This window comes from Marmota flaviventris, chromosome 10 (genome assembly GCF_047511675.1).
Source record: "Marmota flaviventris isolate mMarFla1 chromosome 10, mMarFla1.hap1, whole genome shotgun sequence".
NCBI classification, from domain to species: domain Eukaryota; kingdom Metazoa; phylum Chordata; class Mammalia; order Rodentia; family Sciuridae; genus Marmota; species Marmota flaviventris.
The window spans coordinates 11525682-11549209 of NC_092507.1; the positions used below are offsets into that span (position 1 = coordinate 11525682).

General features: G+C 57.1%; 1 protein-coding gene and 1 long non-coding RNA gene across 6 annotated transcripts in view; one reads left to right on the forward strand and one right to left on the reverse strand.

Annotated features, from left to right (window-relative positions):
* Positions 1–14784, reverse strand: part of LOC114105421 (uncharacterized) — a 34935-nt gene extending 20151 nt beyond the window's left edge. For 3 of the 5 annotated variants that reach the window (XR_011708759.1, XR_011708761.1, XR_011708757.1), the window contains exons 1-2: positions 11544–12033; positions 10496–10613 (exon numbers count right to left, since the gene is read on the reverse strand). This is a non-coding gene — a long non-coding RNA (uncharacterized lncRNA). The other 2 variants (XR_011708760.1, XR_011708758.1) reach the window with 2 other exon arrangements.
* Efhd2 (EF-hand domain family member D2) lies at positions 7173–22390 on the forward strand. Its single transcript, XM_027951894.2, has 4 exons — positions 7173–7531; positions 18714–18861; positions 19973–20104; positions 20883–22390. Exons 1-4 carry the CDS (start codon positions 7221–7223, stop codon positions 21012–21014), a joined length of 723 nt encoding a protein of 240 aa, XP_027807695.1. The 5' UTR covers positions 7173–7220; the 3' UTR covers positions 21015–22390.
* Positions 22391–23528: the final 1138 nt, after the last annotated feature.

Consider the following 23528-nt stretch of genomic DNA (forward strand, 5'->3'; position numbering starts at 1 on the left):
TGTCTGGGTATAATTTTTGATTATCACCTCTGGGGCAGGAGGGTGCTACTATTATCTATGGGATTTTTTTTTAAAGGCACAAAACAACACCCCGCCACAAAGAATCCCTTCCTCTCGAATGTCAGTAGTAGTGAGGTTGAGAAACCCGTGAGAGGGGCCTCCAGCTGCAACAGCTTGTCTTAGCTCAGCAAGCTGGTCACCACCAGCAGGCCAGACGGGGCTCACTCGTGCGGCAGTGGTCACAGGTCCCCAGACATGGCAGTGAGAGCCAGCCCTGATGCACAAGCAGCCCTCAAGTCTCTACCTGCCTTGTGTTTGTTTATACCTCATCAGTCAAAGCCAGGGTTGATGTGAGTGGGGATCTGGAGCTTTACAATCTGCCCACATCCAGTTTCTGTTATTGGAAGCTGAATATGTTCCCAGCCGACACAGGAGGAGAAAGCTATCTTGATTCCCAATGACTTGCTGGTTCCTAGCTCCCTTCCTTGTGAAGGCAGTTCCAATGCCTGCCCTTGGGTTCCACTAAGACCCTTTGTATCACACAAGATTTCTGGATTGCAAACAACAGAAACTTCCTGTGGCCCATAGGCAGAAAGGGAATTAGTTTTGTTATTTCAAGGAAATGAGGAAGTCTAAGCAAAAAAGAATCTGGCTTGGGCACTCAGGGACCTGCTTTTCCTCCCCACACATGCTCCTCTGGGTGTCCACTGGTGGAGTGTCTGCTATTTGCAGCCTTCACTGTGACACTGCTACACAGTCCCCACTGGTGGTTCTGAATAGCCACTGGCAACCTCTCTATGGGGAGAGGGCGCAGACCAAGGTACAACAAGGATCCCTCGAAATCCCTGATCTTCCTCTGCTCCTCCAAGAAGCTACGACAAAGGACTTCCTTCCGCCCTTGCCAACAGTAACCGGTTCGGGTTCTTGGAGTCGTGACTGTGACGATAAGGTGCCCTTCTCTGGCAGCTTGGCAGCATCACCAGTGCCTGTTGTTGCAGAAACTAGAGTCATGAAATGTCTGGGGGAAAAAAATAGCTCCTGGATCTGCGTTCCCAAACCTGCTCCCGGGAAATGCAGTGGTTTCCAATTTTTTAGGGACTTGGGGAATCAGAGCACTACGGGAAGGATCAGAGGAAGCCCCATACCTGCTGAAGCCCCTCTTTCTCATGCAGAGGCCTCCCGGGCAGGAGGTCGGGTGCCCGGTGAGGGGAGACTATCTCGCTTATCAGCTTGGCCTCGTTTCCATCAAGATGCACCGCCTGCATCTGTCTGCTCAGTGTCCCCAGTTATTTTGGGCCGACTCATGACCTTGTGAGCCTGTTTCTGCCTTTAAAATATTTTTCTCTGCCCATCTGTTCCCCAGGAATCTATTGCACTGCCTCCGTCCTGCAACGGAAGCCTTGGCGGCTTGCTCGTTTTCGTTTCCTCTCGTCTCTAGCATACCGCTTTCCTCCCTCAGACCCTAAAATACTGGCAGCAGACATTTTTTCTTCCGACTAACTGTGGTCTCAGCAGAGATCAAAGGGGCTCTTTGACAGGCAAATCACCTTTACAGTTACATATCCAGCCTCCGTTCTTTCAGGCAGTGAATACTGGGTGCCTACTATGTGCCGGGCACTGAAGCTACTATGCTAGATGCTGTAGCCTTGACCTTGGCTCCCCCCTTTCCTGTTCTGATCTACTGCTTTAACTGAAAGGGAGTTGGAATCGTTACTGGGTGTGTCGCAAGCTAGAGCTCAGTTTTGACATTCACATATATTTTGGCTTTGAACAGGCTCACTGCTGGGTGTTCTCTAAAGAGAGCTGTAGGCAGCGATGACCCTCTTCTGGGAGTTTCTCTGTGCCTTCTGGCAGTTGACACTTAATAACTAACAATAGTAGCTACTTTTTATATTGCTTTTGCCAGCATCAGACCCTGTGCTGACAGGATCCCACTTAATACTACATGTATCACTGCAGTTTTGCCTATGGAATGACAAGTCCAGAGTAGGTAGGTAACTTGCCTAAGGTCACAGAGCAGGGATCAGCATCCAGACTTCTTCCCCTTAACTGCTCCAATGTATCGTCTTTTTCAGCAAATTCTATGAAACTGCTGGTTTTCTAGTCATCTGTGAAGATGGGGATGGCACTTTTTCTATAAAGGGACAAATAACAAAAGCCCGTTTTCTAATAAGAGGCCATTTTGCTTTGTCACCGTAGGGTCTCTGTTGCCTCTGCTCAGCTCTGCCATGGAGGATGATGGGTAAATGAATAAGCATGGCTATGTTCCAATAAAACTTTATTTATAAAAATAGGCAGTGAGCCAGATTTGCCAACCCTGTGTTCAGCTGACTAGATGATGCTTGCAGGAAATCAAATGATCACTGTCCCCACTATGGAGAGCATGTTCGGTTTTCCCGTGTGCCGTGAGCTGCTCTAAGCACTTCACATACGCTTTCTAAGTCTCCCAGGTAGTTTGGGAGGAGAGAGGACTTCCCTGGTACAGACGACACAACATAGGCCAAGAGGCACAGTAACCTGTGGGCCGGGATTGCCCAGCCAGCTCCTAACACCCGCCACGCTGTCTCAGCCATCAGAACTGCATCCGCACGGTGGGGAGCTGAGCCTGTGGCCGGGAAGACCCGGCTCCCCCAGCCCGAGCCAAGGGGATGCGCCTCCACTACCCAGCTCTTTCCACAGGCACCCCGGCTTTCAGCACCCTCTGGGCATCACCTGCTTCCTCTAGTTGATACCTGAGCTCAGGTGTCTGCCGAGGCACCAGGCTAGTTCTCTCACCTGACTCTGCCTTTCTCTTCATGGACCCACTGTGGTTAGTCTTACAGTGTCCCTTTCAATGTCCCCATCTCTCAGGTCCCCTGTGAGCAGTGTTTACCAGTACCTTCTGTATACTCCTCCTCCGTCCTGTCTGCTGAGAACAGAGTGCTTAAATGACCTCTGGGGCACAGTGATACCCAAGGACCAGCAGGTCACACAGCCCCAACCCCTATCTGATGCCACTGTCTATCACTTCCTCAGAGGACACAGAGAACAGACATTTGAGAGGATTGTATTTTAAGAGCTTCTGTTAACCTTTTTGTTGAGTCATGTGGGTGCAGAAAAGTGTCACTTTAACAGCTTCTCTTTCTTGGCAATGACCTTGAGACCTAAAAATGGGCCACCCGATGCTCTGGAGGGGCGCTGAAAAGAACACCCACTCTGTCCCCAGCCCCGAGGCAGCTCAGGCCCTCCAGGACAAACATTTCTCCGCACTGACTTCAGGCCAGGCACCAAGTGGGCGCCGCGGATGGCAGTGGAACCAGGAAGCCGCATGGTGTGGGGCATCAGATACAAGCACTTCATTATGGATAATAAGTGCTGAGCCCCGACCACAGGGGGCTTCCCTGGAAGAGTTAGAGCCTCTCAGTCACGCAGCGGGGGGTCCAATAAATCTCACACTTCAACGGGAGGCCTGCCCTCCCCTGCTTGCCTACAACCAAGAATGTTCCAAGACCAGCGCCCAGTGCCCAACACAATGTGTCTTGATTGCCTGGAGAGAGCGCGCTGCTACTTCTCAGAGTAGCTGCCACCAGAGGAAAAGCCTTGATCAGCCACCCATATTAGCACCAGCTAGGAAGGGGTCCAGGGGACACTGCAGAAGCAGCATCACTGGGATTTTAAGGTATCCCCCATACACGAACGCACGCACACACCTGCGCACACACCTGCGCACACACCTGCACACACACACACCAACACACCTGCACACACACACACACCAACACATGCACACACACCTGCGCACACACACCTGCGCACACACACCTGCACACACATCTACACACACCTGCGCGCGCACACCTGTATACACCTGCACAACACATGCTAACACATGCACACACACACACCTGCTCACATGCATACTCTCCAGCCCATTCGAGTGTTAGACACTGATCTGCCCATCACTTGGACCCGCCAGAGACCAGCTGGCTATATGGAACTAATCTGAAAGATCATGGAGGGTCTCAAATATAATTCATAGTATCCAAGATCACCCCAAAGGCAGCTCTGTAGACAAGGCTTCTACCTGCAGTCGTTGACCCCCCCATAACCTTTTCTCCGCCCGCAGGGGTGGCATCATGCCCCTGATACCAGCTGACCCTCATTGCACCCTTTGCCTGGCTTCCAGATTTTCAAGAGATAAGAAAGCCTCTGAGGCCAACCAGCCTAGGACTCCTTCCTCTGCCCTTACCCCAACTGCTCCAAGGGAGTATTAGTGTTGTCCCTGAACCTTGACCTCTGAGCATCTCCTCAATCCATCACGGGCTTCCTGCTGAGTGCAGAGTACACTGATTCGTTAGCACACTGTGTTTGTCAAGCAGGAAGCCCCTGCACCTTTTATGAGTCGGCTTTATCTCTAACAGCCTCCCCAGACCCCTCTTGCTTCCCCAGCATCTTGGGCTGGAGGGACCACCCAGGGCTGCCAGGCTCCGGAATGCACCCCAGTGTTCGTGCCACCTCCCCTAGGCCCAAGGGCCTTTCCCAACCCCTTTCTCTCCTTCTTGCTTCTCCCCCCACCTCTTTTCAAAATGCTGTTGTTTTTCTTAACATTCCTTCACCCCTCCCCAAAAGACGGTTACACAAGTAGATGTGGGAGGAAGGAGAGAGCCCCACTCAACGATGACTCAGTGGCCTCCTCCCTGACGCTGGAACTTCAGAACTGGCTCTCACTCACCCCTGCCTCTGGAAAAGTCCTTTGCCGCGGGTGTGATTTTTCCTGAAGATCATTCTTTCTGCATGACCAAACGCTGCAATGTGTCACCAGTGCAGATCCCTTCTCTCTGCCAGAACCCATGCTTGGGGCACAATACTCAGAGTCGTTCCAAATGGCTTCCCCTAATAAAGAGGCAAGTGATGTTTCCTGCAGGTTCCGTCTCCACACAGAGCCCACACTTTGCTTTTCTCCCCTTTGGTTTTAGGGGGTGAAGGGGGCTGGGGGGAGTCCTTTTCCTGAAGTGTGATGACCTCAGAAGGGGAAAGTTCAGATGAAATGATGCCCTTGGCCTGCATCTTTGGCTTTGGGTCAGATCAGCCACAGGCAGGGCCCGAGCCCAAGGCCTCCTCAAGATGGTCACAGCAGCAGGCAGCTGGAACTCAATGCTCTGCCAACCCTGACAGCTCTGAGAAAAAGCAACCCAAGAGGTGTTAAAGGGCTCTTCCATTCCAGGCAGCATTTCCTGAGCTCTGAGTTTAACATACCAAGGCTCTGGTGATCAGCTCCCCTTTTAAGATGCAACAGGAAATGAAAAGGAATTTCCCCTACCTCCGAATCCTGGTGCCTGCCCTGCCTCCCTAGGGCTGTGTCCACACAAGTCAAATGGGAAATTGACCACAAAGTTGAACAGACACAGCCAGTCCAAACAACCCCAACCAAAACCCCAGGTTTATTGCATCTATATAAGTTGTTTTTTCAAGAAAGCAATCCCTTCACGTAATCTCTACACTCTTAAGTTTGTTCCTGTGTCAAACAGATGCAAAACATTCCATAATAAAACAGTCCTGCTTCATGCAGAATCGTTAGAAATCATGAGATGGGGCAAGTGGAGACTTGCCAGAGTTTTCAAAGTAATTAGCTGCTTTGGGAGGAAGACCAAGAATTTGGCAAACCTAAACATCTACAGACCTAACTGTAAATATGCCAATCTATACCCTGCCTCTGGTCATTTGCATTCATTAAGTGAACTATTTTTCTTCCATTGGGTTCCTCAAGACTGCAAAGGGAGAAAGGGAGACTGCCTGGACCAAACTGCACAAGAAGAACAGAAACTTAATTCTGAACTTTAAGAAAATAAAACCATTTAGGCTGAGCGCCCTTACTGGACTCAGAAACAATCTCACAGACAAGTGAATGAAAATCTCACATTTTCTAAACTCTGAAAGTGCTTTTCTCAATTTCATCCTTTAAAATATCTTTCAATTCAGTGATTTTCTGAACTCAACAAATGCCAATTGAATGTCTTCTGTGCAAGCCTCTCTGAAGCAGCTTTCTGGCTTCACCTTCTCAGGTGTCTCTGCCTCCAGAGCATGGGTGCTGAGGCCCTGCGTCCATCCTTCCTCTGCACCTTGGCTGATGGGCGCAGATGCTGCACCCAGGACTCCGTGGAACATTTTAGAGAACACCTACAGAGTACCTTCCTCCAACTGGATCAGAGATTCTCAAACTTCAGGGAGCAGAACTCACCTGGGTGCTTGTTAAAATGCAGATTCCTGGGTTCCATCCCAGAGATGAGCAGTTTTTCTGGATTGGAGCCTGGGAATCTGTATTATAACCAGTGAGACTGTGACTGTGGTTCTGAGGCTGGAGCTCCCCAGCTTTGCAGTTTTAAAGTGACAGACAGGACCAGGAAGATACTCTGTGAGTCCGCAGACCCCTTCCCATGAGTCTTTGGGAAAGATAGCTCTCCTCTGGGGCTTTTATCAAAATGGCACCATCAAGATCTCCTTGTGGTCCACCGAAAGTAGAGTCACAGGTGACAACCTGGCCCCACAGCTGTTCTGCCAAGTCATCCATGTGGTGATGGTGCTGCCTAGGAGGACAGGGTCAGCCCCTTCCCTTTCCCCTCTCCCCGTCTTGGAGGACTCTCCTGCTGGTCCCTCCTTTCAGGAAAGAGGCCAGCCGCCCCAGCCCAGGTCTAAGCTGGGCTCCAGCTCCCGGGTCCAGCTTCTCCAGACCCCTGCAACCCTCACTGAGAAGGCCAGCGTTGCACAGCGAGTCGTCTCCATGGCAACCGACAGGATGTCATGGACCCTGGACTTAACGGCAAGGGGATTCCAGAGAAGAGCCTGCGGGCGGCGCCCCCAACCCCGGATTCACACCCAAACTGCGGGAGAGCCCCTCTTCCTTCCCGCCGCGGTCCCCGCTCCGGCTCACATGCCGCGCGGGGGAGCAGAGGGAGGACGGGCTTTTCACGTGGCGCCCGGGCCTCACCCGGGGCGACGATGGCGGGCTCGGAAGCCGGACCACTTGAGCCCCGGCGACTGAGGAACCCCGCGCGGGGCGGGAGCCGGCCGGCCGGGAGCGGGAGGCGGGGCCGAGGGTGGGGCGGGGGCGGTCCCCGAAGTCCCACCTTCGGGGGCGGCGCCTGGCGCCGGGGAGTGTCAGGAAGAGGAAGAGCGCGGCCGGCGGCGGTGCGCGGCGCGCGGCGAGCAGCGGCCGGGCGGAGGCGAGCGCCGCGCGGGCCACCATGGCCACGGACGAGCTGGCCACCAAGCTGAGCCGGCGGCTGCAGATGGAGGGCGAGGGCGGCGGCGAGGGCGGCGACGAGGCCGCGGAGCAGCCCGGCCTGAACGGGGCGGCGGCGGGGGCGCCCGACGAGGCGGCCGAGGCGCTGGGCAGCGCGGACGGCGAGCTGAGCGCCAAGCTGCTGCGGCGCGCGGACCTCAACCAGGGCATCGGCGAGCCCCAGTCGCCCAGCCGCCGCGTCTTCAACCCCTACACCGAGTTCAAGGAGTTCTCCAGGAAGCAGATCAAGGACATGGAGAGGATGTTCAAGCAGTGAGTGCCCCGGCCCCCCGCCACCCGGCCTCGGCCCGAGCCCCGACCCCATCCCGCGCCGCCAGCCCAGCGCCCCCGGCCCCGGCACACCCGGCTGGGGCACTCCAGCCCTTCCAGATCATTACGAGGCTCCCAGACCCGCCACCCACCACGCAAATGGGTCCGGGGACCGCCGGGGCCCCTGGCACGTGACCCCTCCTCGTAGTGATGCCTCCTCGGGTGCACCACAGGCGCGCGCACGGGGCTGGGAGCCCCAGGGCTCCCCAGATAATCACGATCCCCCCTCCCGCCGCCGCCGCCACCACACAGGGTCCCGGGACCCACGGGCCCCTGCGCCCTGTTATTGACTCTTCCCCCACCACCCACACCTACACACACGGAGAAGGAGGGCCTGGCGACCTCCCTTCTCCCCCCACATCCCAGCCACTCTCTTCCCCACCCCCACCCCGTACCGGCTGGTCAGAGATAAGTACCCGGTGCCTCTCCAGGGAGGCCAGTCCTGCACGGTGCCAGACACATCCCTTTTGTTGGGGTCCTGTCTTTTCCTCTGTTTATTCAGATCTGCCTCAACATGGGTTCTGGAAGGGACGCCCCCACCCCTCGAGTTATTCAGCATCTTTCTAGAAAACTGTGGGCAAAGAATCCTCAGCCCTTCTACCCCTACCCCATTCCCCGTGTGTTAGCCAAGTGCCAAATCTTTGGCCCTCAAGTGGTCTTCCTGGGAAGGGGCCCCTCAGTCCCTGTCCCCAACTCTGTGGGCGTGCAAACTGCCCCCAAGCAGCCCCCTGGAGGCAAAGTCCTCTTTCTACACACCCAGATCCACCCTGCTCATGGCCTCCTGGCCCTCTGCACCCAGCACTGCTGTCACCAGGCCCCCCACCACCCAGCCTTCCCTCCCCCATGGGATCCCCAATGCCCCACACCCACTCCATTCAGCTAGGGGCTGTCCTCTCTGATGTACCCCTGCCCTTTATTCCATGATCCCACGCTGCACTGCACCAGGTTGGCCGGGCACTCCCAGGCCCTTGGCCTCAGCCTTTCACCCCCCACAGAGCAAAACTTAACACTGCTGGGGAGGAACTAGAGAGGAAGGTGCCAGTTCCTCCTCAGGCCTGTCCCTGGGTCCACCCTGTTGGGATTGAGATGGGCAGCCCCTCTCCCCAGCCATATTTGTGCCCATGGAGTGGTGAAGGTGCCCCGTCCCCCTGCCTTTGTTAGCCTTCCCCACCTTCTGTTGCCTGTCCCCGGGCCCTGGCTCCTGGACAGGGAACAGCCCACAGATACTGGACTTTCCAGAAGAGGGTGGCACCACCAGGAGGCCGAGTCTTGGGCAGAAAGGACAAGAGGTCTAGCCACCCAACACAGGCAGGCCAAGGTCGAGGGAGAGGTGTGACAAGGCTGGCGCCAACTGGCCTGAACAGGCAGAGGGGTGACAGCCACAGCAGCTCACAGCCCAGAAACCAAGCAGGAAGCCCAGGGAGGGCAGGGCCGTGTCACGGGGCCACAGCTTGAGAAAGGCGTCTCCCACTTCTCTGCTCCATCTGCAGCTTCTGCATTTGGCCCCAAACTGGGGAAGAGGGTTTTGGTTCCCAGACTCAGGTGGTGGCTAGAAACCCCATACTCTCCCAGAGATCAAGTCCTTGACCCCACCCCAAACCTCTGCCTGGAAGTCCGGGTTGCTAGGAGCCCCCCTCTGATTCAGGCCCTGGCTGGCGTTCTAAGGTTTCCTCCCAGCCGGGGCGGGCTGGCCAGGTCAGGACAGGGTTTCCCGCATTTCAGAGCAGCCGGAGAACTGCTTGGGCCCCAGGGTGCTGTGTGACTTCCTTGTGGAATTTGCCCTGGGGAAGTCCAGAGGCTCCTCGGTGACCTGACTCAGAGATCCCTGCATTGATAGCGGTACTGAGGCAGGGATGAGTTCCTGGGACCTTCCAGCAGCCCCGTGACATGAGATGGCTTCATCACCCTTGCGCGGGTGGGGAGTCTCCTTATTTATCAGATAAGTTAAATAACTTGCCGAGACACATAGGTAGAAAAAATGGGTCAGGGCAAGATTTGAACCCAGGTCTGTGACCCCCAAACCCCCGTTCTTCCCGACTGAGTTTCCTGTTAGACTCACATCAGCAAACCACCCCAGCACCCACTTCCATGTGCACAGCTGATTTCCCTCTTGGTGTACCCACGGCCAGCCTCCGTTTCCCCTTTCCTCCAGAGGCCTCCTTCTCTTGGGCTTCCACAGCATCCCTGTCCCCCCAAAAGATGGAGCTGTTTGGGGAGAACCCGGACCCCCACAGTGAGCAGGGCCTGGGAGGCAGCAGTCTGGTCAGAAGGGGCGCAGCAGGGAAGTCCTGGAGTATTTGCAGATGCACAGGATGTTTGGGGACAAGTTTGATGAGGGGTGCCCTGATGGAGAGTAGGGGAACTGAGCCTTCCAGTCCTTTCCTGGCACCAGTCCCCTCTGCTAGGAGGGCTGAGGGGGGCCAGGAAGCTGGACCTCTAGGGAAGGAAGTGGCACCCGCCAGGGGCCCTGGCTTGGTGGAAAGTGGCAGATTTTGTATTCAAGGAAACAAGGCTTCACTGTGCCAGCCCAGCCCAGCCCAGCCGAGGCCCTGCTGTGAACAGCCGACAGACAGGCTCTCCTGGAGGACAAAACCCCTGTTCTGCTTCCACTGTCCAAGTGGGACAGCCGCCTCCCGGGTCCCAGCAGGGCCCAGGGATCACAGCCAGGACATCAAATCCAGGGCTGGGCTAAGAGGAGAGGGGAGGGGGGAGGGAGCCTGCCCTCCTGGGACGCTGCCACCAGCCCAGTGTAGGAGATGGGCTGGCAGATAGGCCTCTGGGGGCTGGCCTTTCTCTGGTGGCCACGAGCTAGGGAGCCTAGCCCACTTGCCCTCCCTGGGCCTCAGTCTACCCATCTTTCAAAGAGCAGGCCATATCTGATGATTCCCGAGGACCTTCGGCTCTCACCTTATTTCTGAGGGGGTCCTGAGAGCGTCTGGATGTCAGCATTGATTTCCAGAGACGTCTGGCTCATCCATTCAGCATGGATTCAGCAGATACATCCTGAGAGCGGTGGTAGAGGAGACTGGAAAGGCCAGGGGGAAGTTAGACAGGTTCTCGCCATTACTGATCCCCACCCAGGGCCAAGTAGGTGCCTCCTGGGAGAGACCTGAGGGTTGACCCCCGCCCCCTCCTCATTTTACAGAAGAGGAAACTGCGACCCAGCAAGGAGTTGTGACTTGCTCATGGTCACCCAGAGGTTTTCAGTGGCTGAGCCAGAACATCCTTGTCTGAACAATGGGAAGAGTGGGTCCTGCTTCTCAGGCTGCGTCCTGCTGTGGTGCCAGGTGCAGAGCCACTCCATCCTGGCCTCTCCTATGGCCCAGGGCTGCATCCCTAGCCTCGAGCCCCCGACCTTCTTCTTTCCCCTCTCTACCCATCCATCCAGGGCTGTTTCTAGAACGTTCCAGTGGGAAGGGGATATAGGATAGCCCAGAGACCCTCAGGGATGCCCACCTCTGGGCTAGCCACAGCCTCAGTGGGGCTCTGGAGGGTTCTGTAAGCTGAGACCTGCCAGCAAGGTCGGCAGCCCTGTAATCCTGAACCTACTGTGGAATCTGAGGACGATGCCCTGGTTCCTGGTCTCGCCCAGCCCCGCAGCCCTATCCCCAGCTTCCTTATCTCATGACCCCTTACGTCAGAGAGACAGGTTTCCCTTTCCTTCTGGCCAGCTCTTACTGTCACAAGTTCCCGAGGCCACCTGCCCTCCCCTGCAGCGGTCAGGAGCAGGACCTTTGGAATCTGTAGCCCTGGGTTGGAATCCCAGGTGTGGGCCCTGGAGCAGCGTTGAACTAGGACCCACACTGGGCTTCAAAGGGCTCACCCAGCATTTGGCCCAGGGTGAGTACTTCCTGGGCTGCTGTCGCCGTCACCCGCAAGGCAACATCCCTCACCCCAGTCCTGAGCAGGGCCCAGGTAGTGGTCATACCCACCCACCCTGGCTGCCTCCACTTACCCTCAAAGGAGCTGCCAGGCTGGCAACCATCTTTTGCTTGGGGCCTGAGTGACAGGGACCTGGTGTAAGAGTCCACCTTTCTTCCTGCTGAACAGACACTCAGATTCACAGCTTTGTATGGCTTTGATAAATAAGAAAAAATGGAGGAATGAATTCATTATCAATTCCGTGGAAGGCAGGTGGTAGAAGAGCTCATAGCAGCACTGGCCAGACACAGGGCTGAGACTCCAGTGCCCACTGCTCCCACCCAGCTGTGTCTCCCTAAGCAGGGTGCTCAGTTTCGCTGGGTGGCCCTGAGGCTATAGGAACTACTGTTAAAGTAAGGATTCAGTGTGAAAAAGCCCCGTCCTTGTAAGGAGTGCATGGCGGCACCCGGTCTGCAGGCTGTTGATATGATGGGGATGCTTTGGGGAGACACAAGGTCTCCCCATGATCGTGACCCACAGGTAATAGTGGAGTCTCTTCTGTGTGCAAGTTCTAGAGAATCAAGTGAGGAATCAGCTCCTACCTTCAAGAGGCATCTTACAGAGAACCCTGATGTGCAGGGGTCCTTGGGGTAGAGCTGGGCCCGCAGGGCTGGAAATGGAAGGTTCTTGAATTTCCACCACGAGGTCTGAATGCTGCCCTGCGTGCTCCCCGCATCCAGCCCCCGCCTCCCGCCTCTGTGTTGAGTGAGCCGCCAGGTACACCTGCTCCCAGAGGAGTTGATCTGTATGTCCTGTGTGACACATGAGGAGATGGAGGCTCAAGGAGGTTGAGTCACTTGCTCAGGGTTGTACCCAGTGGTGGTGGCAGGATTAGAACCAGGTGTCCCTGAAGAGAGCCCTTTGTCTGTGATGGAGGTGGGGGGCACCTCTGCAGGTGGAGAGTTGGGTCTTCCCTGCAGCAGCCAAGAGCCCGACCTTCCGGCTGCCCTTGATGTACACCTTCCTGCCTGCCTTGTCCCCTCTGCCTCTTCTGAACTCTCCTGTTTGCCATCTGGGGTCACAGCAGGCTCAGGGACCCAGGTCTTCCCACCACTGGAGCAGAGTCACTCCACAGCCTCAGGAGGGACAGCCCCCACCCTCCAGCAGTTCAGTGCCCCTGGCCGCACAGCAGCCTCCCCCTGGCTGCACGGCAGCCTCCCCCTGGCCGACTTCTGCTTTTCAAGGAGAGCAGAGCAGGGCTCAGGCCAGGAAGGTGTGGCTCCCACGTGGAGGCGTCCTGAGCCTGAGGACCCTTCCCAGCACCTGCTGCTCACCCCACCCAGAGGCCACCTGGACCTGCTCCACTCCAGGCCCCTGGCCTCCTGCTGAATCCCACATCCTACAAGACCTCCATCACCCATTTCACAGCTAAGGACACTGGTCTCAGAGAGTTCTGTGACTTGCCCAGTCACACAGCTGGAAAGAGGCTGAGACAGGATTTGAACCCAGGACTGGCTAACTCCAGGCCCCTGACCCCTTACTCACTTGGTCCATGGACCCACAGCAGCAGCAGCAGCGGGGAGCTGGTGAAACCTGCCAGACCAGAGTCTGCATTTTAACACAACTTCCAGGTGTGCACCCAGGCACAGCCTGTCCTCCACCTGCCTCAGGCAGACCTGAGGGTGAACCTACAAGATGACTTATCTGACTGCTCAGGATAGCAAGATGACGGAGTAAGCTAGATACTAAAGACCAGGTGTATTAGGCATTCAGTAAGTGCTCTTTTAATCACTACCATGACATTTTTGGGGTCTTTTTGCAGCGCTGGGGATGGAACCAGCAAGCACTCTGGCCTCCCACTGCATCCCCAGCCCAACAGCGGTTATTATTAAGAACAGGCAGGAAACAAACTCCAGATGCTACAAGAGCAGGCAATGCTCCTTCACGGTCGTGACTGGTTGTAAGGGTGTTGTTGAACTTGAGGTTAAGGTGTCCCTGAACCCTGCTGGGTGTGATGCACACGCCTGTAAGTCCCAGCGACTCAGGAGGCTGAAGTAGGAGGATCATATGTTAGAGGCCAGCCTCAGCAACTTAGTGAGACCTGGTCTCAAAATAAAAAATCAGAAGGGCTGGGGATGTGGCTCAGTGGTAAAGTACTGCTGGGTTCAGTCCCCAGTACTAAAAAAAAAAAATTTAAGTTCCTGTCCCTGTCCCTTGACAGCCTCTACCAATTGCTGTCACCCTGGAGGCTCTCACTTGATCCTCAGACTCACCAAAAAAAAAAAAAAAAACAGGGTGGAGCCATGAGCACCACAGTGGTTCATTCATGATTTCTCTCTCTCTCTCTCTCTCTCTCTCTCTCTCTCTCTCTCTCTCTCTCTCTCTCTCTCTCTTTCCCACCCCCTTCTCTCTTTATCCCTATCCCCTCTTGGCTGATGTAGGGTAATGGTTCAAGGTCAGATTCTGCAGATAGGACTAGAGGAAGTGGCCCCGGTGGCCTTTCCGGTGGCCTTTCCCCCACTTGCACCAGACAGTGGGGCAGTGTGCAGAACTAGTCATTGCCAGCACTAGGCGGACCCCTGCCTGTCCCTGCACTTGGGCTGGGCCCAGCTGGCCACAATAGCCAGCAAGGTCAGACTTTTCTGTCCTCTAGAACTTTGTTGCCCCAAGGAACCTGCCTTCCCACTTCTCAGGTCAGAGCATAGAGGCCCAGGCCTCCCTAGGAGGAGCAGGAGGATATTACTACTATGAAATTAGTAGGTCTGAAGCCCCTGCCAGGTGCTATTTTATTTACTACTTAATAATCCTAGTGGTGGATTTTAACAAGAGTAATAACTGAATGCTGTGACCAAAGCCAGGTAGTCCTGGGGGCACCTGAGACTCTGTCTTCCTGCGGCTCTGCAGGCCCAAAGGGACAGAGGCCTGGCAGGGGTTCAGGAGGGACAGAATGGGGTCCCCTGTGCTCCCACACCACGGTTCCCACCCGAGCAGAGCAGTGGGCTTCCCATCCTCAGAGGTGCTCAAGGTGCGAGGCAGGAAAGCTGCCCTGGGCCTCTGCCCCTCACACGGTACTAAATGACATGCCCTCCGGTGCCCCTTCCAACCTGAGCTCGGATGCGGGGTGCAGAGGTGGCGTGTTTCCGGTCAGGCAGGCTGGGATCTCGGCTGCACCCTGGCCGGGGCCAGTTGGTTTGCATCTCTGAGCCTCCGTCTCCCCACCTGCTAAACAGGGGTGTGTGCACGGGCTCCGTGGAGGTCTCGTAAGGAAACCCCAGCGCGCAGTGCCAGCTTGGAGAAGGCGCTCAGCACAGAGCAGCTAGGACAGATAATATTGTTCTGACGGGATGGGCCTGGGTGTGCCCTGGCACTGATATCACGCCACTGGAGCCAGCCACAGAGGACTCTTGGGGATCCAAACTGGGGTGGGGGAAGGAAGCAGCCGACAGGGTGTGACCATGCTCAGCCCAAAGGCAGGGTCTGCCTGGGTGGTGGCCATGTCACTTTCAGGGGGGATGGGAGGGGATTTTGTCACCAGCATCCGGGACAGCAGCTGCCGAGCCCTCCCTGGTGAGAGCTATTCAGGGGGAGGCGGGCAGGAATGTGGGCACAGGGCCAGGCTCCCTCTGGTACTGCAGAAAAGTGCTGCGCTCCAGCCGGGCAGCACTGTCAGTCCCACCCGATAGCATTGGCCTTGGCACCCTGCAAGCTGGGAGTGTGGGACCCTGTGAGGGGCGGTGCAGAGGCAGGGAGAAGGAACACAGAAGGTTCCCCATGCAACAGCCACCGTTATGGTGGAATCAGCAAGTTTTATGCACCTACTGTGTGCTAGCCATTTTATATCCCTAGTTGTGTTACTTTTTAAGAATCCTAAGGGTAGATGGTAACAATGACAACGATTGGTCATTATAGTTACTGTGTAATAAGAAGGGTTTGTTACAGGCGGGAAGCCTCTTCTAATCCTCATTCTAGGAAAAAGAGTGCTTTGACCCAGATGGGAAAATTGAAGCTCATGGGGTTAGGTGACTTACCCAGGGTCACCCAGCTAACAGGTGGCAGAACTGGGGTTTGAATCCAGGTCAGTCTCAGTTAACCCTGAAGACCTGGCAACTCCCCAGCCTCAGAGCGCATCAGGGCCAAGAGCACACAGCGTATGTCGTTCACAGGAGTCTTACAGCACCTCCTCCCGGGGCCCCACACCTGGCCTCCCCCAGCCTTCTGTCACCTCACCTTGGCGATTGAAGCGTTGTTGGCACTTCTGCCACTCCTGCATGGTCCCCTTGGGGGTCAGAGGCTGCCTGGGATGGAGCCCAGCCCTGGTAATTGATTGACTCTTGATTGATACAAGCAGCGGTTCACGGTGTGGTTTGAGCCACAGCCCAGCCAAGTCTGGGAGCTGCCAGAGACAGAGGAATCCAGAATCCAAGTCTCCTTCCAAGTTTGGACACTTTATCTGCACTTCCTCTGAGACCGAGTTGCCCCTGGCTTTGGGAGGAACTCGTACACTGTAGTCACAAATACAGCTGGGGCTCACAGAGAGAAGGGCCTGGGACCCCCAGGGCTGGGGCTGAGTCCCCAGCCTGCTGGTGCCCTCCTGCCTAATCCTGACCTCCAGGGGAGCTGAGCACAGAGGCTAAAGGGGAGGTGACTGACGCACAGTGGGGGCTTAGTAGCTAAATCCCCCTGGAGGGTGGGAGCCTGGCCTCTGTGGGTACAGTCAGTCCTCGGTGGCCCCCTGAGAGCCACCGATCTGTCAGGGGTCCTCACTTCAACACTGCTGACATGAGGCCAGATCATTTCTTACGTCCTGGGCACTGTGAGGTGTTTCATCCTGGCCTTGACCCACCAGATGCCAGTAGCACCCCCCTCCCCAGTCGAGACAACCCAAAACATCTCCGGATATTGTCACATGTCCCCTGGGGACACACACCCCTGAAGAACTGTAGTATGCAAATATTGAGCCCAGGCCATCTGGCTGCAGAGCCTGGATATTTGTCCCCAACCTCCATTTGGAGCCCAAGGTCAGAAAGCAGGGGTTGTGATCCTGGTGGCCACTGAGGAGGGGTCCGAGTGACTTGCCTCAGGAGAGACCAGGTGCCACACCAGGCCCCTCTGTGAGGGCCGCCTCGGGGGTCCTGAAGCAGCCCTGGCGCTCTGCCACCTGCAGGCAGACTGGAGAGCCGGAAGGAGGGGCCCCAGTCGCCCGGCAAGGCCTCTCCTGCTTGAGATGGAGGTTGGGCCATGGGAGCTGCCTGACCCTCACCACCAAACCGCACCTGCTTCCGCCCAAGCCGCAGCCCACAGGCTCTCTGGCCCGACTCCCCCAGTGGGAACAAGGCCTCAGGACTCTGCATTCCTTTCAGGGTTCCATCTTTCCTGTATGCATTACTTCCAACCACTGACTCACTTGTGAACTATTTATACCCCTCCCACAAATGCTCCCCTCCGCTCTCCAGGCAGACCGGCTGTGCTCTGCAGGCAGCCCTGGGACACGTGGGAGCGGCCGTGCACAAATGTGCAGGTTTGAGCCTGACAGTCCAGCTCCACCTTCACTACTGTGTGGCCTTGGGTGGGTTACTTAACCTCTCTGAAACTCCATTATAAAATTAGATGATTGCCAAAATTAAGTAAAATGAATAGGTTAAGTTCTGGTGCAAAGGCAGATTCCAGTTAGTGGCTGCTATTAGATATCTAAAGTCATGCAAAGTTAACAAGAGAAAGACAAAGGGAGGTGGGAGCCCAGAGCAGCCTCAGAGTGAAATATGTTCATGCAGGACCTCCAGGTACTTGGGCCCCCTGTGTCACACGGCTGTTACCAACACTGTTCTCAGCCAGCCAACTGCAGGCCTTGGGGACGATATGAAGAGATTGTGTTAGGTTTAGAAAAACTCACACCCCCCCCCCGACCGCTCTCCCCAGCTGTCCCAGGGCACAGGCAGGGCCTGGCTGGACCTTGCAATAAGCCCCCATCCCCTGGGCTGTGTGCTGCAGGCACCAGCAGCACCTCCCCAGCTAGGGACAGGCCTGGAGGCCACTCTGACTCCCACTCGTACCACAGGAGACTGGTCGAGATGGACATTTAGACCCAGCCTGCGGCCTGACCCTGGCACTGCCAGGCGGTTGTTGGTAGAAAGAGGCGTGGGCAGAGGCCTGGCTATCACCAGCGCTGCCACCCCTGCAAGCTCGTGGCCAGCTCTTCCCTGAACACACCCCAGGCCTGCACTCTGCCTGAGAAGTTGGTCCTCCTGAGACCTGCGGTCCTGCCCCATCCTAGACACTGCCCTAGACAAGGGCATCAATCGCAGCAGGTGGCAGGCTAGGGAGCAGGAAGTAGAATGCCCAGTACAGAAAGCACTGTGTGGGAAAAGCCACTCATTCCATGGAGAGAGGGATGGAGGGCTGGGGTGTGGCTCAGGGGGACCTAGAAGGTGCCAGGCCCTGGCTTGATCCCCGCAAAAGAAAGAGGGGGAGAGACTCCGTTCACATGCCACTTCCTCTACCTGTACTTCTCAACTGGGAACGGTTTTGCCCCCCAGGGACACTTGGCAGTGTCTAGGGGACATGTTTGGTGGGAAGTAAACAAAATGTCCTTCCCAACACGCTGGCAGTCTGAGGTGGAGACTCCCTGCCTCCCCCACAAGGCTCCACCACCGGAAGTGGACCCTGGGGAGAGGGGAGTTCCCAAGCGGGTGTCCTGAGGCCAGCAGGTGCTGGCCATGGTCGGAGCTCGTCTCAGTTGGCCCACACCCTGTGGTGTGAGGTCTTTCTCACTTGTTCACGTCACACTCAGCATAGGGACTGTGGTCATGTGGTCACAGCTTCCTCCCAACCAGGCTTGACAAACAGCAATGTCTGCCGGGCGTGTGGCGCTTGCCTGTAATCAGAGGCTCAAGAGGCTAAAGCCGAAGGATCACAAGTTCAAAGCCCCTCAGCAATGGCGAGGCCCTGTCTCAAAAATAAAAAGGGCTGGGGATGTGGTCAGTGGCTAAGCCTGGTTCCAAAAAAAAAAAAAAAAAGCGTTGTTCAACATGCAGGAGGCTGGGGGGCTCCCAGGCTGTGTGGGGAGTTGCCCAAGGCCGCAGGTCACCAAGCTGAGCCACACATCAGGACCTGTCTGGGCTGAGGTCCCTGCCAGCCGTGACAGGATGACATGATGGTGCTAGGTGTCCTCTGGGCCCCCGGGATCCCTACTCTCAGACTTGCCGCCTCTCACCAGTGAAGTCTGAGGTGCGCCAAGATGTCCTCAGGCCCCTCTCTCTGCCCACAGGTACGATGCCGGACGGGATGGCTTCATCGACCTGATGGAACTGAAGCTCATGATGGAGAAACTTGGGGCCCCCCAGACCCACTTGGGCCTGAAGAACATGATCAAGGAGGTGGACGAGGACTTGGACAGCAAACTCAGCTTCCGGGAGGTGAGCGCTGCCCAGCCCACCTCCGTCAAGGCTGTCCCTGAGATCTTGGTGGCCAGGGTGACACTGACCCTCCCCCACCCCTTGTTGATGACTGACACTTGACACGTGAGGCTTCAAGGGCGTCCCACAGCAGGCACCAGGGGGGTTCTGAGATGCCCTAGACGAGGACAGTTGTCCAGCCCTTCATGTATGGAACATATATTGAGTGGCTTCTGTATCCCCAAACCTGACCAGGCCCTGAGGGTACAGAGAAAGTCCCTGTCCTCAGAGTCTCCTGCAATATGGAGGAGGAGATGCCAAGAGGACACTAGCTCAGTGCTGGGTAGCTAGACATTGAGGGTCGCCTCCCTCACACTGAGATAGGCGCCGAGGGCAAGCCTGGTTGGTGGCGGAGGAAACAGAGGCTCAGAGCCACCTGGGAATGGCGCTAGACCCAGGCAGCACAGGGTCAGATGCAGGGCGGGTGGCCTCTGCAGGAGTCCTGGGCCCTCGAGAGCTGGCAGGAAGCCTAACCAGTGTTGTGCCCTTGTCCAAAAAAAACTTAAGCGGTGCAACAGACCACTTGTGACTTTGCACTAATTTACTGTGCTCACCGAATTGACAACTTTGGACTTGGTAGGTTAAAGAAGGCAGGGGAGAGAAAGGTAGCAAGGGCCTGGGTGAGGATGAGCGGCCCCAGGGGGTAGGGGGTGGGGAGAGGGCAGCCCAGAGGACACAAGTTCAAATCCTTGTGGCACTTCCTGGCACTGGGACATCAAACACGTCATTCCTGTCTCTGAGCCTTCTGTGCCTTTACAGCTGAGTAGAGAACGTATCTGCTGGGGGAAGGGTGGAGATGAATGCTGGGTTGCAGGAACTAGATGTGGACGGAGAAGGGCCACAGTAACTCCGACCCGGAGAGCAGGCCGAGTCGCCTACCCTCCCATCCTGCACCTGGGTGACAGAGGCCCGCAGAGGGAAGGGCAGGGGACACAGAAGATGCGAACCCAGCTCTCTGGCTCCCAGGCCTATGAGCCAGGCTCACGGGGTGCCTGAGGCTGGGGCCCGGGTATGGTCAGAGACCTTGTCCCCTCCGGTCCCTACCTGACCCTTGGTGCCTGTCCCGCTGCAGTTCCTCCTGATCTTCCGCAAGGCAGCGGCCGGGGAGCTGCAGGAAAGCGGGCTGCACGTGCTGGCCCGCCTCTCCGAGATCGACGTCTCCACCGAGGGCGTCAAGGGGGCCAAGAGCTTCTTCGAGGCCAAGGTGAGGAGGCTGGGACTGTGCTGAGGCTGGGCAGCTTAGCTGGGGGGTCAGCACAACCCCTCCTGTCCCTACTGAGGCTGCAGAGCAGACACGGGGCTTGGCTGGGCCCAAGGAGCCCTTAAAGGGGAAGGGCCGGGGGACAGCAGAGTAGGCCAGAAACACAGCAGGGACTCCCCAGAGATGCCAGCCTGCCAACCCCAGCCTGGAGGAACCAGGAGGGGCCCCCAAGGCCACCAGCGTGCACAGCCACTCCCCTTTCAGCACATGCCCAGCTGGAGGAGACACATCTGGTCTCGTGGCTCCTGAGCCTGGACATATACCCCCTGGGCCACCAGGGCACCTGTCTCCCTTATTTCTTCCTCTTCCTGGGTGAAGCTGAGACTCTTCCTTTCAAAGATCTCCTCCCCCTCCCCCTGGACTCCCAAGCCTTGATGGAACATAGGGGGGTTCACCCATGGAACTGGGGTGCCGTGGGTTTTCCCGGACAGGAAATCAAGGATGACCTCAGCAACTCCCACCAGAGGAACCCTGAGTGTGCATCAGCCACTGAACAGGCGTCCAGCCCCCAGGGAGCCGGGAGATGCGCTTTATTGAGCCAGTTCTAGGTGGAGAAGGCAGCTTAGAGAGGTGCATGCGACCCCGGGGCCAGAGCGGGTGCAGCTGGGGCCGCGGGTCAGCTGGGGTGCAGCAGAAGCGTGAGCCCAGAGGGGCCCCAGCAGGCAGCCCGTGGTGGCGGTGGGGAAGCCCCCCAAGCCCTGACACTGCCTCGCCGCCCCAGGTGCAGGCCATCAACGTGTCCAGCCGCTTTGAGGAGGAGATCAAGGCGGAGCAGGAGGAGAGGAAGAAACAGGCGGAGGAGATGAAGCAGCGGAAAGCAGCCTTCAAGGAGCTGCAGTCCACCTTCAAGTAGCAGGACACGGCCACCACCCTCCCTGGCCGGGCAGCAGAAGGCAGGCGGTGGGCCAGGGGGACAGCCAGTCCTGGGCTCTGTCCCGTGGGACCACTCCTAAGAATCTAAATTGTGAAGGAGCTAGTTGAGGGGGTCTCCTGAGTGCCCTGGCCACTGCCTGCTCCCTCCCACTGTCCCTGAGGCTGCCACACCACAGCTGCCCCTGCCTCTGCCTGGCCCAGCCCTCTGCGGCTCTCACCCCAGCTGCCCTGCTGCCTGCCCAGCTGCTCGGGGCCCAGCTCCTGGATCTAGGTCCCTCCCTGCCCCTGTGCCTGCTCTCCTCACACTCACCCCTCTCCCTGCCACCTGCCCCCTGGCGCGGACAGCCCCTCCCTAAACTGGAGCAGGAGGGACCCTCAGCAGACCAGGGCCTATGAGAGGGCCCTCCCCCAGGACTTCTCCTCTGGCTCCACCCCCTCTGCTGGAATGGGAGGACTTCTATTTTGGTGAAGGGACCCAGGCCCTGGCGCCCCGTGCAGACATGGAGATGGGACCCCTCCAGGCAGGGTGAGGGGGCCGCTGTGTGCCAATCTACCTCACGGTCCCACACTCTGCCGGGCATGCCATGGGGTCACGGCGGGAGGGCCTTTGGGGACAGAAACAGGTGCTCCCCGCACCCGGCCCCAGAACAACCTGAGGGCCCAGGGGACCATGCAGAGAGGAGGGCGGGGAGGAAGGACTGACTCCTGTTTAGAAAGAACCAGCCCTCGGCTCATTCCCCAGGAGGCGACAGAAGTGCTTCGTGTGTGCAGCACCTGCAGTGGGGAGCGGGACCGCCCCTGGCACGCTATCCCGCCTTGTCACCAGCCCCGGCTAGGAAGCATGGGGACCCTGTGCCCGCCACCAGCCGCGCCCGGCCCGTCCCGCCGCGGCCCCCAGTGCGCTTGCTCACGTGTGTGTCCGTGTGTATCCGTTGCTGTGTCGTGAAACTGTGACCGTCACCCAGTCCAAACAAGTGAAGGGCCACCGAGGCCACGGTTATGCAACTTTCAGTGTGTCGTGACAGCGTCACTGCTTTTTAAACTCGGTAACTCTTTATTTTAGTACCATGTCGCAGGAGTCGGCGAAGCTCCGGCGAGACTTGCAGAGGTTTTATTTTTTTGGCCTTAGGATCTGCAGAAATTAGGAGGTGCCGGGCCCGAGCAGCGCCGGGCCCTGGGTTGCGTTTGCCTTAGCGGATATGTTTATACAGATGAATATAATTTCTTTTCCTTTGGGCTTTTTGCTTTTTATTTTTCTCCCTTCTCAACACCCCCCTCCCCCCTCCAAAAAAAAAGGCTACTTCTTCATTTGGTGGTACGATTATTTTTTTTAACTAAAATTAAGATAAAATTCTATATTCTTAGGTGTGAGTGTGGTTCTTGATGGTTGGTGGGGGGCTGGGAAGGGAGGGGACAGGAGTGAAGTGACCTGTGATAAAGGGTCATGTCAGAGGTCTGGGGAAGAGAGGACTCTCACTGGTCTTCAAGGACAGCACGACACCCCCCGGGCACGCTCAGCACCATCTGAATTGATTCATCTAATCTCAAACCGGCCGAGGACAGGGAGGCCAGCAGGACCCAGACAAGCTGCAAGGTCACAGCCTCTGCCTTCACCCCAGGGCCACCTGTCGAGATGGTAGAGCTCCGTGGCCAGGAGGGGCACTAAGGCTACCGGGATTCTGGGTTGATGTGCCCCAGCCACACAGATGGCTCAAAAGTCTCGAGTACACTGGACAACGCCCGGGAATATGGGGTGACAGCAGGGGGGATCTGACAGATGGGGTGCCTGCGGGGTCCCTGTCTCCCCATCTGTCCAATGAAAGGGTAGACTAGGTTCTCAGGATATTTTCAGCCCTGGGGTTCCAGAGGGGTGCTGCCTTTCAGCGCAACCTGGGGCCAGGGCAGGAGAGCAGACGCTTGAGTTTAAGCGGGGCACCGCTGCCCCCGGGTGGCCATGAGTGGTACTGCAGCAGCCGGGTTGCACGTTGCTTCTTTGACTGAAGGCAGCGCCCAGGAGGTGCATTTCCGGGGTTCACCACCCCCACCCAATGCCTGAGATACCCCACCCAATGCTTGGAGATGCCACCGTCCTCCATGAAAGATTTTAGAACAGGTGTCGCCTTTCAATCCTTCCTGCCCGAGGGAAGCACACCGGAACACCTAGCATCCTGGTAGGAAGGATCTCGGGAATGTGGAGTGGAGGGTCTGAGGAGGCAGCCCTTAAATTCATCTCGCAGAGCTGCAGCCCAGCTGCTCGGTGACACACACTGGCCTCCAGCCCTCGGAATCTGAGATGGCAGTCAGCTGTGCCTGCCAGAGCCCTCCACAAAAGGCAACTGGGGCCCAGCCTCAGGCTGCACAAGACCCCCCCCCGCCTGCTCTGGCAGAGGAGCCACCTCTGAATTCTCATTAAGCCCCCTGCTACTGAGTCCCAGCCCCATCTCCAGACACAACCCCTCATGGGCCCAGCTGCCCACCAGGCCCAGCCTCATCA

What these genes read in the sequence shown, in the direction of transcription:
- Efhd2 (XM_027951894.2), top strand. Translation starts at nt 7,221, where the DNA reads ATGGCCACGGACGAGCTGGCCACCAAGCTGAGCCGGCGGCTGCAGATG. An exon ending in ATGGAGAGGATGTTCAAGCA is followed by an intron (nt 7,532 to 18,713) that starts GTGAGTGCCCCG and finishes CTCTGCCCACAG; the next exon opens with GTACGATGCCGGACGGGATG. An exon ending in AGAGCTTCTTCGAGGCCAAG is followed by an intron (nt 20,105 to 20,882) that starts GTGAGGAGGCTG and finishes TCGCCGCCCCAG; the next exon opens with GTGCAGGCCATCAACGTGTC.